Below are 14,679 nucleotides of genomic sequence, written 5' to 3' on the forward strand. Positions count from 1 at the left end.
GCCGGCGAGACAACTAGTAGCAAAGCGGTGGCGTGGCGAGCCAAGGAGTGGCACTGGTGGACGAAAGCGCAAACGCAAATGAAGAAGAAGACCGTATACGAGGAAGAAGAAGAAACTGTCGACGTAAATGGAGGTTCTGCGAGATTTGAAAATATGAAGTTGAGCTACTACCTCGGTTACTCACACACGCGAGGTAATGTCAGCATACAACATCGGTTAAAAGCATCAACGGTGTAGAACGTGTGGCTAATAGACCTCAGTTCAGTGCTAAACCGATGCCTTAGGTCTGGCAAGTAAAAGTTGGAGCAGGCGTAGCAGCAGTTGGAGCAGGTGGTTTAGGCATCGGTTCCCCTACAGACCGATGCAATAGGACATGGTTTAGGCACCGGTTTCCTAACAAACCGAGGCAGTAGGGAGTTGTCAGACTTCTCAGGTCTTTTCAGGTGAGCAGCAAAGGTGTATATATAGGCTTCGGTCTCATCCTAACCGAGGCAATAGGAAGGGGTTTAGACATCGGTTTCGTGGCGAACCGAGGCAGTAGGTAGTTGTCAGACTTCTCAAGGCCTTTTCAGACTTCTCAGACTGAGCAGTAGGGGTGTATAGGCCTCGGTTTTGTCTTAATCGAAGCAATATAGCTGTTCCACCACGGGTTGGATGGTGACCGAGGTATATAACCTTGTACGCTTCGGTTTTTGTATAACCGAAGCGTATATGGAGCGTCAAAATCTACATTTTTTACTAGTGAAAAACTATTTAATAGTTAAATTTATTATCATTTCCCATTTTGTTGATGGCTTAAAGTACACTTATGTTTGGTTTTGTTTAGAAGATAAAAAAGTTTTAAGTAAATAGAAATACATTTAGTGTTGTATGATTGAGGGGACTCACATAAAATTAATTTTGAAATTGACGAGCATTTATTTCAATAATCATTTTTATCTTTTTTTCTATTTTTTACTTTTTTTCAATTCAATATATTTAATTACTATTATATTCTCCGTCCACTTTCACTCATTTTTTTTAGCATTTTCTCTCTCTCTCTCTCTCTATCAAATAGGGCCTATATAATGAATAAATATTAAAAATTTAATGTATAATCTAGAGTTTGTATTCTTTTTTTTTGAAGAATAGATAATACACTTTTCAAAATTTATCGGGTTTTTCTGTATGAGCATAACGTTAGTGCAGAAAGGGTTTTAGACATCTGTTATTTTGGGTTTTTAACATTATATTCCGATCCGACGTCTTTATGGGTGATGTTAATGGGACGTCAGACATGACATTAACCGACGTCTACTGCAGCTTGTGTCTTTGGGTAGTGTAGTAACACCTTCTTCCTTTGCTAGTTTCCTCATAAGAAAAGCTTGCGTCTTTTGGATCTCTTATGCCATTTCAACCGAATATGGGCCTTGCCTAGTTCCATTCCAACCACCAATGAAAAAGAATACGGTGACATGAGAACTAGGCAAGGACCCAGGTTCGATTTTGGGTTGAAATGCTATAAGAGATCCAAAAGACGCAAGCTTTTCTTACGAGAAAACTAGCAAAGGGAGAAGGTGCTACTACGCTACCCAAAAACACGAGACAAACTGCACCAAAACACAACGAAAACTCATTTTAATCGGTTCAAATGGAAGATGATCCATCAAAGACTAATTTAATCGGAGTAAAAGTAAGTTTAAATGGTTCAAAAGAGATGAAACACACCTGGAAATGCAATGCCGCGGAGAGAAAAGGCGAGGAGGAAGACGATGAAGAACGCGTAATCGTGGGTTCGCGATTTCTGATTTAACAGGAATCAAGACGTCGGTGCCCCCAGTGCCCGACGTCTATTCTCGACTAGACATCGGGGACCTCACTAATATGACGTCCATTCGATTTAAAAAATAATATTCGCGGTGTATATAGACATCGGATGTAAGGGGAGCCGACGTCCAAAACAACTTTTCACCTACCCTGTCAGGCCATTTAGGCGTCGGATGTATGGGGGACCGACGTCTCAATGCCTATTTAGACGTCAGTGTAGCGGGATCCGACGTCTAAATGGCGAAAAAAAATTACTTTTCACATTCTGGCGCTCCCTTTTTGGCGTCTAATTGTACGAATTAACATGGTTTAAAGTATAGACGTCGGTTATGCACCTGTAACCGACGTCTAGACGTCAGGCCCCCCATGAACCGACGTCGCCAAGGCCAACTTATTTACCAAAATGCCATCGGTTAATTTTTTACATTAGATATTGTGTGATCCGACGTCTAAGAGGTGACGTTAAAGGCCATTTCTACACTAGTGTAACTAATATTTTATAAATAATCAATAAGATGACTAAGCAATTTAAATTAGGTTTAATAGGTTCGGAGGTCCCTATATTTGTGGGTTCGTTTCACTTGGATCCTCCAATTTTAGAAGTGATCAATTAGGTCCCTAATTTAACAAAATTGAGTCAATAATACCCTTTCCGTTAAATGCAATGGACGGCGTTAACTTTTTAAACAGGTGGCATGCTGAGGCATCATTTTATTTACAGGTGGCAGAGTTTGAGCTTAATACGTGGCAGAACCAAGAGTGACGTGGCATGCTGAGGCCTTCTGTGGTTCATCTTCTTCTCCTTCTCCCCCCTCTCTGCAACACCCCGCTTCTCTGAATCCCTTTCTGTTAATCATCTGTCTTTCAAACTAAGATTTTTGGGTTTGTCTTTTAACCCACCAAGAAACGAGATCCAGGTTTTAGTGTCAAAATTCGCTAGTCAAAATTCAGAAACGAGATCCAGGTTTTACAGCAGCATAGAGTTTCGGCTTCCCTCAGATCCGTTCAGGGTGAACTAATGGACGTTCTTGAACCTTTTATGAAGAGTCCTTCCTCAACCCCTTCCTTTTCTTCCTCACCTTCAAACTCCTCTTTTCCTTCTACTTCTTACTCTCCTTCTCCCATCTACTTCCCCTCTTCATCCTCCTTCCCTGTTATGTACTCAAACAACTGCTCTGCATCGATGACCAATGCATTTGCCGACGGGTTATCCCTATCCAACACCCAAAACATCATAGGCTTCGCGCATGGACAACCAACGTCTCTTCTCGGCCTCAACCACCTAACCCCCTCTCAGATCTCTCAGATCCAGGCTCAAATCCAGACCCAGAGCCAGCAGCAGCAGAATCCCCAAGAATCGGACCAGGCTCTGGGGGAAGTGGGTGGCTGAGATCAGACTCCCCAAGAATCGGACCAGGCTCTGGCTAGGAACATTCGACACCGCCGAGGAAGCCGCTCTGGCGTACAAACTCCGAGGTGACTTCGCCAGGCTTAACTTCCCAAACCTCTGTCACCAGGGTTCCTCGATGGGCGGAGGCTTCGGGGAGTACAAGCCGCTCCATTCCTCCGTTGACGCGAAGCTTCAGGCCATATGCGAAGGCCTGGCTGAGATGCAGAAACAGGGGAAGACCGAAAAGCCTCAGGGTTCGTCGAAGAGGTCACGGTCCAAAGTGGCTCCTCCGCCAGAGAAGGGTGATTCTGAGAAGGGTTCGGACGACAACATCAACAACAAGTGTTGCAAGGTGGAAGCTTCCTCGTCTCCTGTTACGACGGAGAGCGAGGGGTCTGAAGGGAATCCGAAGGGAATCTGAATGCAAATTAAAAATTGCAGAAATTGCCACGTATTAAGCTCAAACTCTGCCACCTGCAAATAAAATGATGCCTCAGCATGCCACAACTTTAAAAAGTTAACTCCGTCCATTACATTTAACGGAAAGGGTATTATTGACTCAATTTTGTTAAATTAGGGACCTAATTGATCACTTCTAAAATTGGAGAACCCAAATGAAACGAACCCGCAAATATAGGGACCTCCGAACCTATTAAACCTTTAAATTAATATAGAACTAGAGTTTCCATCAATCTTTTGATTTATCCATTCAATTTTTATTTTGTAATGGGACACGTCTTTTATTTTAATACAGAAATACATTCACTCAAAATCTCATCTTAAATGTCATATGGCAATATCATAGTTTCTTAGTGTAAACTACATTATCATATCACTAATTACCAACAATAAACAGGTAACATTTTCTCTAATATCATTCTTTGTTAATATCATTATATAGTTGACCCATTGTTACTTTCTACACAAAAATCTAAATACAGTGTGCTTGAAAGGTGAACAAAAATGATAACCACACAATATTAAGCGCATGACAAATCCACATCAAAGATCAATACAAACTAAAACTATTTTAAATGGTGTTCTTTTTTTCTTTCTGAAATGTCTCCGAAGTTTCAAACACATTTCAAACACGAAAACCAATCGAATCCTTCACTTTATATATTACTGTCTGTGACTAAGACCAAACTTTATTTAAAATTTTATTGTTTATGTTATCTTGTAATGAGTTTATATATATATATATATATATATATATATATATATATGTGAATGTTGGCTTAGAATTTTTATAAAGAAAGGAAGTGACAGAAAGTAAGTGAAACGACAACGCACCCACTACTTGCCCTTTGTGGAGTCATAAAAAATCTCTTTCTTTTTTTGTTACAATTTTATTTGGAAAAAGTTTTTTAACATCTTCTTTTTGACCATTTTTTTACAATCGCTTACGTAATAACTCGTGATTAGTCCGTTTTAAATATGCGAATCAATACAATAATAATATGTAGTCTATTGTCAAAAAATTGTTAAAAAAAGTTGTTAACGTATCATGATTTTTATATTTTTATTAGGATGACAAAAAATCTCCTTTTTTGTTATAATTTCCTAGTGGATGACAAAAATATTTTTATTTCACAGGTAGTACTTTCTAAATTTCAAATAGTGTTAACTCATATATACACAACTAATATTTCACTTGTAATCTCTCAGTATCATTAAGGCTCAAGAAATAGTCATACAAATAATAAAGCATTCATCCTACAACTGTATTATAAGCAATAACTCCAATGTAAGCATCTAAAATTTGAATTGTTAATAAAAGGAATTGTATAGGGTTTTAAAATTAGAGCCACAATATTAGCTCAGATTTAAAATTGGAGGGACTTCCATCTTAATTTTATGGTGTGCATGAAATAATATATCTAAAGACATCTAAATAAATTAGATAGAAAAAAATCATAATGCAACAATATTACGGTGAACAACTTATATATAATCACGTGAAAAATTTTCAAAAATAGTTGATACCAACCTCCTAGGTTGGGACAAAGCTTAGAAGAGATGCTAGGTGATGGGGTGTGGTTCCTTAGATAGAGTTTGTAGAAAATGGTAGGCAAAAGGACATGGAAAAGGCAAAAACTATAGTTGTAAGGAAGTAAACAAATTACGTGAAATTTCATTATTTTAAAATAAAACTTGGAGAAACTATGTGAAAATTCTAATTAATGTAAAAGATCATGGAAGAAAAAACTATCTTTAATTGTCATTTTTTTTAACTCTTATACATATATTTAAAAAACATAATTACCATTTATATAATTTACTAAATATAAATATAAATAAACTTAATATTGTTAAAAATATTTAATAAAAATATCAATTTCAATAAAAATATTTGTATAATATTTATATAAAAATTAAATTTTGTTTGAATTTGGAGAGGGAAAAAATTATTTAATTAAAAAAAATAGGACTAAATTGAGACAAAAATAAAAATACAAGAACCAAATTGAGACAAAATAAAAATATAAAGACCAAATTAAAACTGACTCAATGACACGTGGTCTCACAGTAACATGTGACACTGTTGGTGACACGTTACACTATGTTGTGTGGCACAATATTAATTTGAAACTGACATTTTTTTTTCTAAAATAGAAAAATATTTAAAAATTAATAAAAAATATACATACCCTCCTTAACCGTGTTAGTACGAAATTTTCAAAAATAAGAATCCATTTGTTAAAAAAAAAGTTAAAGAACTATTTAGAAAATGTCACCCGACGTAGAAATCATCATATATGTGAGTAAACCAAAACTAAAAACTCTTAGAAAAACTCATTTTATTGTAGCTTTTGTTATTGGTTAAAAATGAAGCAAGATAAAAACCAATGCTCGATTTTGATGAACATGAAAAATAAAAATAAAAAAGGCACATGACTGAGTTGCAAAAATAGATTCTGTCATGTAAAGGAATAAGTAATATATAACAGTGTACAATTGTCTTTCCTTAAAATAGCTTAGTGTCCTAAAGACTTTAGTCAGATTGGTCGTCTTTGTTGTATATAAAGCTTTCACCTTTTCTCTCTTTTGTAGTTTTAACTTTTCGGAATAATACTTTTCTTATTCTTTTTCTTCTCTGTGTTCAAAGCTTTTCTTCATTGTTTTGTGTTTACGTTTCATGGTATCAAAGCAAGATAAGATTAACATGTCTTCCGCTCAGCAATCTGTCCCTTCTCTGCAAACGTTTCACATTATAATTTTTTGGTATACAACAAGTTCTTGCAAGCATTCACGGTTTCAAATTGGAGCGATTCATCACGGGTCTTGATGTTCTGTAGCAGTTTTCTTCATTGCCACCACTTTTATAAAAATTTTACCTACACCCGTTTTACATGAGAAGTTATTTAAGAAGTTACCAGATTATAATTTTCTTTGCATTTTTTGGTGAGCTTGCTATCCTCTTCTTAGACCTTATAATAAACATAAACTGAATTTTAGAACTCATCAATTAATGTCTGTTCTTGGGCTATGCAACGCAACAAGAAGGTTACAAATGTCTATCCCTTTTGGAAAATTGTATATTTCTAGACCCCTTCGTTATTTCGATGTAATGATACTTTCTCTATTTCTAATCCTTCCTTTTCTCATGTTCCTTTAACTATGGTTCCTGCCCCTGCCCGGATTCTATTATATGATCACATTGTTGAACCTACGTACATCTGTCAAAGAAGCTCTTTCTAAACTATAATGGTATGCTGCCATGCAAGATGAGTTATCTGCTCTCCAAACCAATGGCAATTGGATGAAAATGGGTTTTTAAAAGTAGATATAAATAATGATGGAAGTTTCCAAAGACACAACAATATTAGTTGCCAAAGGGTAAAATCAAAGAGAGGACTTCACTATGATGACACATTTAGTCCAGTCACCTATTGTTCTTACTTTAGCTTTATATAATAACTGGCATATTCATCAAATTAATATAAATAATGCTTTTTGCATGGTGATTTGTTGGAAACTGTATACACGAGTCAACCTCCCGGTTTCCCCAAACTCAGGCCAAGTCTGCAAATTGCACAGACATTTATGGGCTAAAACAAACCCTCGTCCATGGTTTCAAAAGTTGAGGACTACTCTTACTCCTTTTGGTTTTTGTCCTACAAAAATTGATAATTCTTTGTTTGTCAAAATTACTTCCATATATGCTATTTTCATTTTTATATATGTGGATGATATAATCATCAATCACTGGTCTTCACAGAAACAAAAAGCTATTTATCGGAGCAGTACCGAGGCAAAGTACAAGGGTTTAATTGTTGTTACTGCTGACATTCATTGGATTCAATCTTTTCTCAGTGAACTTACCATTCATCCTTCTACACCTACTATATATATTGTGATAATCTCTCAATACTGTTTTGGTTGCTGCTAATCCAGTTTTGCAATCTAGATCAAAGCATTTTGAACTTGATCTTTATTTTGTTCGTGACAATAATGTTAGTAGTGGTTTTATTAAAGTTGTTCATCTACCAACTCAACATCAAGTTGCTGATTCTCGCACCAAACAAATCAATGGTTCTTCTTTTCTTCAATCTCGAAGCAAACTGATGGTCCTTACTCTTGGGGACATCGGCTTGATAGGGATGTAAAGGAATAAGTAATGTACAACTGTGTGTATAACACTCTTTCCTAAAAGGGCAGCGATATTCCAACAACTGGGTTTTGACAACACTTTTGACAACGCCACGTGGCGCGTTGTACTTGGTTGGGTTTGAATTTATTTTCTTAATAAGAAAATCTGCTTTGGATGAGTTTCCCAAACTGCCCTGCTTCATTTTTCACTTAATCCTTTGTCCAGAATAGTTGGTGCTCATTGCTAGGGATTTCTTTTTCAAATTTTCGTTGTCTCTCCTTCACACAGTCGTTCTTCTCTGCCCCACCACTCTCGTTCTCTGTTCCATCACTCTCGTTCTCCTTCACACTCTCTTTTTCGTCTTCCATTTTCAGGTTTTTGATTTTCATTTCATTTTGTGTGTTTGTTGTGTTGACTGTGTACCCATTTGAGTTGGTGTGGTGCAGTTTTGTTTGTGGAGTTCGTGGTCTGCTTTAACCGGTCTCAATGGAAGGGTTTTTTGAAGTTTGTGGTTCTTTGTTCGTTATTTTGTACAATGGCTTCGACCCCTGACATTGGCTTCTTTGTTCGTTATTTTGAGTGTTTTGTGAATTGGTTAACCAAGTTGGGCATGGATGAAGGTGTGCAGAAGAAGGATTTTGAAGTTAGGTGAGTCCTTTGTTGATGGAAGACCAAGTACATGTGATCTTGGGTTGATGGGGGAGGCCATTGACCATGGACAGCCTTTGACATGCAGTTGTAATCGCTTACATGTGTTGGTTATCGCTTACAATTGGAAAAATGCCATTTTGTACCAAAAGTTGACTAGTGCTACCCAGTTTCGGCTGAAGAACTCCCCACTGTGTGTAGGACTATGTTTTCAATTATTTTTGAAGTGGTTAACCATGGATGAAGGTGTGGAAAAGAAGGATTTTCAAGTTAGGTGAGTCCTTTGTTGATGGAAGACCAAGTACAGGTGATCCTGGGTGGATGGGGGATGCCCTTCACCATGGACAAGGTTTGACATGCAGATGTAATCGCTTACATGTGTTGGTAATCGCTTACAATTGGAAAATTGGAATTTTGTACCAAAAGTTGACTACTGCTACCCAGTATTTCCTGAACAACTCCCCACTGTCAGCAGAACTGTGTTTTCATTTATTTTTTTTGAAGTGGTTAGCCATGGATGAATGATTGGAAAAGAAGGATTTTCAAGTTAGGTCAGTGTCACTTGTTGATGGAAGACCAAGTAGAGGTGATCCTGGGTTGATGGGGGAGGCCCTTCACCATGGACAAGGTTTGACATGCAGATGTAATCGCTTACATGTGTTGGTAATCGCTTACAATTGGAAAAATGATATTTTGTACCAAAAGTTGGTTACTGCTACCCAGTATTGCCTGAATAACTCCCCACTCTCTGCAGGACTGTGTTTTAATTTTTTTTTGAAGTGGTTAACCATGGATGAAGGTGTGGAAAAGAAGGATTTTCAAGTTAGGTCAGTGTCAGTTGTTGATGGAAGACCAAGTACAGGTGATCACAGTGTCAGTCTCGGTATTTGTATTTTGGGGAGTGGATTTTGGTCTTGCATCTGTTCGTCATTTTTTGGTGTGTCTTGCTTTTGGGTTGTCACTTACGTTGGTTATTTGTACCAACAAATATTAATTTTGTTTTGCAGTTGTTTGTTCGTCATCATTGACACAAGACTGATGTTGTTGTAATCGATTACAGGGAGCTGGTAATCGCTTACCAGTAGAAAAAGTGCCTTTTGTACCGAAAGTTGAAGAGTGCTACCCAAACGTGGCTTAAGCACTCCCCAGGAATATTTTGGATTCGTTATGACTGTCTTTTGAAGGTTTTGTGGATGCATCATTAATGGAACACTTCAAGTTGGAATACTTCAATATTAAACAAATATAAACAAAATAATGAAGGGTATTGAGTAATGAAAAATGACTTTGGGGACACAAAATCAACTTTGGGGAACAATGTTCATCTAGCTGGGGAGTACAGTTGAAGTTTCTGTACAAATTACACTTTTTCCTGTAGTAATCGATTACAAGACCCCTGTAATCGATTACCAAAGGAAAAAGGGTAATTTGTACAGAAACTTCAACTGTACTCCCGAGCTAGATGAACAATGCTCCCCATTCTCTATTTTTGTTGAATTTTTCCTTTTTTGAGATGGGTGAGTGACTTCAATGTTATTGGGTGTACTCCCTGCACTAATAATGAGGTTAGGTCATTGATTTCTTCAAAATAAAAATGTCCATTTAGGTGGTTTTCTCCAATTGAGGTGAGGTGCATAACCCATGCTGTCAACTTTGACCTTTGCTGACTATTTTAATCATAACTTTTTTCACAGACCTCCAAATTATGTGATTCTTTTTTTATTAGAAAGTAGACTCAAAAATCTTTCCAATGACTACTAATTTATAATTTTTGGACATCTGAGTAGATGCAGTTAATTCCTTAAAGTTAACGTTTTATATATTTCTACCACCTCTCATCTTTGCTGGTTGTTTTGCTCATAACTTTCTCCACCGAACTCCAAATGAGTTGATTCTTGTTTTGTTGGAAAGCTCTTTGAGTCTAGATTCCAACAAAACAAGAATCAAGTCATTTGGAGTTTGGTGGAGAAAGTTAAGAACAAAACAAGTAGCAAAGGTCAGAAAAACAGAGTTGGGGAGCAGTGTTCATCTAGCTGGGGAGTACCGTTGAAGTTTCTGTACAAATTATCCTTTTTCCTCTGGTAATCCTGGTTACTGTAATCGATTACCAGAGGAAAAAGGATAATTTGTACAGAAACTTCAACGGTACTCCCCAGCTAGATGAACACTGCTCCCCAAAAAAAGGTTTCAATATATATAGTCGAACAACACTGGAAGAAAACGTATGGTACTCTATCAAAATTGAAATTTTATTTATATAATATATTATCAGTACATATTGCCCAACATTTATAATCATAATCTTTTGTTTACAAAAAACATGTACAAGGCTCATACAATGTAAATATCTAGGCAACTAATAAACATATAATTGAAAACCTATAAAATCCTAAGTGTTGCAACATATAATTGAAAACCTATAAAATCTAGGAGGTGAACCTTTAGCTAGTGAAATTGCTTCTCTAACACTTTTGCTCAAGTTCACATCAATTTTACAGTTAAGCATTCCTAGTATAGGATCTTCATCCAACTTTGAGAATTTCTGAAGCAAAGCTTCATATGCAGTTGCCAAAGTCTTGTCGCTGGATCTCTGCACGTTGTCTTCATGCTTTGAGAAATCACCATCCATGCAATATTGCAATGCAGCTGCTCCATGCAATATTTCTTTTCATGCTTCAACTTTCTGCAAATAGACAATCATCTTCGGTGTATGAGTAATTGGGAAAACTTCACAGATGTATCAAGCAACAACGCAGCCTTTAACAAAGAAAGTTAAAAATTACTTGTCCAATATAACCCAGCTTGACTCAACTCTCTTGGCCTCAGCGGCCACACCTCCACATGAAGAACCAGAAAGAATCTTCACTCTGATCTTTATATGTGTAAATTGTTTGACAGTTTAGGAAAACCGAACACTAGACATAAAGAAAGCAAGAAAGAATATGCATATATGGAAGCTATTACAATGTTATGTATGTCCCAACCTTCTCTGGATCGTAAAAATCATGGAGTTGAAGCACTAACTGAGAACAGGATTTTGTTATAACTACTTTCTGATCTGAAGCAGTTCCTAAACTGGATCTCCAATTACTGGAGGCACAGTCAGTGGTAAATCTTGAAAATGCCCATACCCTCTTGCCTGCAAATGCAGAAATTGTAGTCAGTTACGAACCTCGATACAAGAATGAGTAGAACAGGTTTCTGGATTGTTCAGATCTCTAGCAACGTCGAGGTCCTAAAGCCTTACATATTTGAAGGTTCAAAACAGAATTGCGTAGAATGTGCCAACCAGTGCCTCATTCTTTGTATTCATCTTCTAGTTTACTTTTTCTTTAACTCAGTTTTATAAAGCCATTAATGTGAAACTAAACTGAGTAATGTAACTAAGAAAGAGCCAAACCAATCATATATAAATTAAAAGGAAAAAAAGAGAGAGAGAATGAAGAAAAGTAAGCAATACTTGAAGAAAGAGCCGGAATGACCACCAACAGCTTAATGCAATCCCCTGGTTGAACAACATGAGTCAAAGCCCACACCAGAGCAGTCCTTGAGATATCTCTGGAAGCTTTAACTGCAACCACAACCACTTTCCCGGTGGTTTCTGAGGTGCCCATCTCTTCTTCATGACGACCCTTTTGGCTGCTCATCTCAAATTCTCAACTTGGTAGGAGAATCAACCACCAAAAGCCATCTGAAACGCTGAATCAGCCAAAATATTGCAACTTTGCAGCGATGAACAGTGACAACAAACACCCTCGGAAACCAAGGTCTTCTTCTTTTGTGTTACCCAGAAACGAAAAAGTAGAAGGCCACACGACTTCCTCCGGAGACAACGGTGGATCCAAGCAACGAACGAACAACAGTGAATAAACACAGTACTTTACTTCGGTGGCGGAGATTCGAATGAGGAATGTCGAAGGCGGTGAGAGAGTTTCGAAGAGAGGAATAGGTTTTTCTTTTGAGTATTGTTTCAAAAAGTGAAAAGTACATTCTGAACCATCTTTCCAAAGATGCCCTCGAAGACAAAATGAAACTTTTAAAAAAATTTGATAAAAACAACCAATGATAATGTCACACGTATCGTTGTCAAATTATTGTCAAAAATCTGTTGTCGAATAAACCTTTTCCTTCCTAAAAATAGCTTAGTGTGCTAGTGACTTCAATCATATAGGTATTCTTTGTTTTATAAAGCTTTCATCTTTTCTCTCTTTTATACTTTTAACTTTTCAAAATAATATTTTCTTATTATTTGTCTTTGTTTTCTAAGTGTTTAGAGTTTTTCTTCTTTGTTTTATGTTTACGTTTCAAGTTACAAATACAAATAGAAACTTTAGTATACAAATCTCAATGATGAAACCAATTGGGTAGAAATACTTCCCATCCATCACTAAACGAGAAGACTTGTTCAAAAGATACCATCAAATCACCACCATTCACCAGAGATGAAGTCCTAAGTTGGAAGCATTTCAACATGTTTTCTCACAAATGAAAATAAGGAGAGAACATGTGGATGTAATTGAACACTTTGACTTAAATTATCTTGTTTATGTCAGTCCATAAATGATATGATGTAAAATCGTTTTACTTATTTACAAAAAGTATCATTACACATTTTTTATGTTTATTGTTTTTATTCAGACATAGATCATTTGATGTTAAAGACAATTTTTTGTGTTAGTGTAAGATAACTCAATTACAAAATATAATTATATATACATCTAAGCTAAAGACTACATATAGTAACTTCTCACACTCAAGGAAGCCTCAATGTTCATCCTCTCTTGCCATTGCATTATCCTGTACTCTCATGAAAAACACAAACATTGCAATTGAATACCACAACCACAATAAACAACACATGATAAGCTACAATTTATTTAAATCATACTAGTTAAAAAATTGAAATCATTTCATAATAATCATCCATCCTTTCACAGTTTATACATCATGCTCCAAGCTTCAAATGTTAGGGTATGACATGGTAAATTCTATAAATACACCAAAACTTTAGATATTAATCTCCTTCGACTCTTACAACTAGGTATCTTCCTCTATATGAGTCCAATACTAGTAGAGTCAGGATAATCTTATTACGATCTTTGTCATCAACACATACTTTGCACATCACTACATTCACATTCCACATTTAAAGATTATATTTACAAATTCATAAATAAAATTCTCACTTAGTGAATGAATAGCCTTCTACAATCACACAATTCAATTTCATGACATAGCATTAATATTTAAATCTAACTAGCTTTCTTTACCTAGTGTAGAAAATAACCTTTACGCAAAAGTTGTTCCTAAAACTTGAGTTCTCATAGAATGTTCTAACTACATAAAGAAAACCCTTGTCAAATATTAGAACACATCCTCATGATCACAAGTAAATAAAGATTCACCTTAAACTATTTTAAATCATATATGCATGGACTAAATAACCACATGCAACTTAAAATATTATCCTAACTCAAAAAAGAATAAAAAGTGAATTTACTCTATTTTGAATTATGATATGTTAAATGTGTAGTATTATTCCTAAGGTATTTGATCTTCAAAAAGACAAAAAAATGAGTTCAGATATTTAAAGAAAAGACAGATAAATTTTTAGAAAAAGATTTTAGAAAGATGATAGTTTTCATATAATTAAACTCATTTAATAGAAATTTTATTTATAATATAACTTTTTAAATAATAAAATTGTCACGATTTTTAAGTACTACACTTTATTATTTTTTTATCCTTAAGAAAAAGAAAATAAATAAAATAAGAATTTTTTTTAATATTTATTGCAATAATTTTTATTTAAAGAGTTCACAAATTTTCTTATAAATATAAAAATTCAATCAACCATTTAAAGAATTCAAAAGTTTTTTTTAAAGAATTCACATAATTCTTATAAATATAAATGGAAAAAAAGATTACAATGATATTTAAATATAAAAGAAGAGAGAAACATGGAGAATTTATTAGAAGCTACATAGTTGGACTATGAGTCTTGCTAAACACTTTGCAAGTGATCATTTTTATATCAGGAAAGCCCTGTAATTCAATTAACCATTTAAAACTATACGCTGTTTTCTGAAAAATAAAATAATATATCAGAAATTAATAGCAAAAATATTTAATCATAATTTCGGTTTCTATATTTTGAAAAAATAGTAATTTTGATAAATGATTTTTTCCATAATTTTGGTTATTAATCCTTTAATTATTCATTACTTTCTTCAATTTTATA

At 35.3% G+C, this 14,679-nt stretch overlaps 1 protein-coding gene and 1 pseudogene across 1 annotated transcript; one reads left to right on the forward strand and one right to left on the reverse strand.

Annotated features, from left to right (window-relative positions):
- Window positions 1-1,454: 1,454 nt before the first annotated feature.
- Window positions 1,455-3,617, forward strand: LOC148198670 (ethylene-responsive transcription factor RAP2-4-like; annotated as a pseudogene).
- A 7,740-nt stretch (window positions 3,618-11,357) lies between these two features.
- Window positions 11,358-12,388, reverse strand: LOC148198671 (uncharacterized). The gene is made up of 2 exons (XM_088092109.1): window positions 11,899-12,388; window positions 11,358-11,577 (listed from the first exon to the last, which is right to left on the reverse strand). The coding sequence occupies exons 1-2, from the start codon at window positions 12,083-12,085 to the stop codon at window positions 11,399-11,401; spliced, it is 366 nt and encodes a 121-aa protein (XP_087948235.1). The 5' UTR covers window positions 12,086-12,388; the 3' UTR covers window positions 11,358-11,398.
- Window positions 12,389-14,679: the final 2,291 nt, after the last annotated feature.

Source organism: Vigna umbellata, chromosome 5 (assembly GCF_029865625.1).
Source record: "Vigna umbellata cultivar VRB3 chromosome 5, Vumbellata_1.0, whole genome shotgun sequence".
NCBI lineage: Eukaryota > Viridiplantae > Streptophyta > Magnoliopsida > Fabales > Fabaceae > Vigna > Vigna umbellata.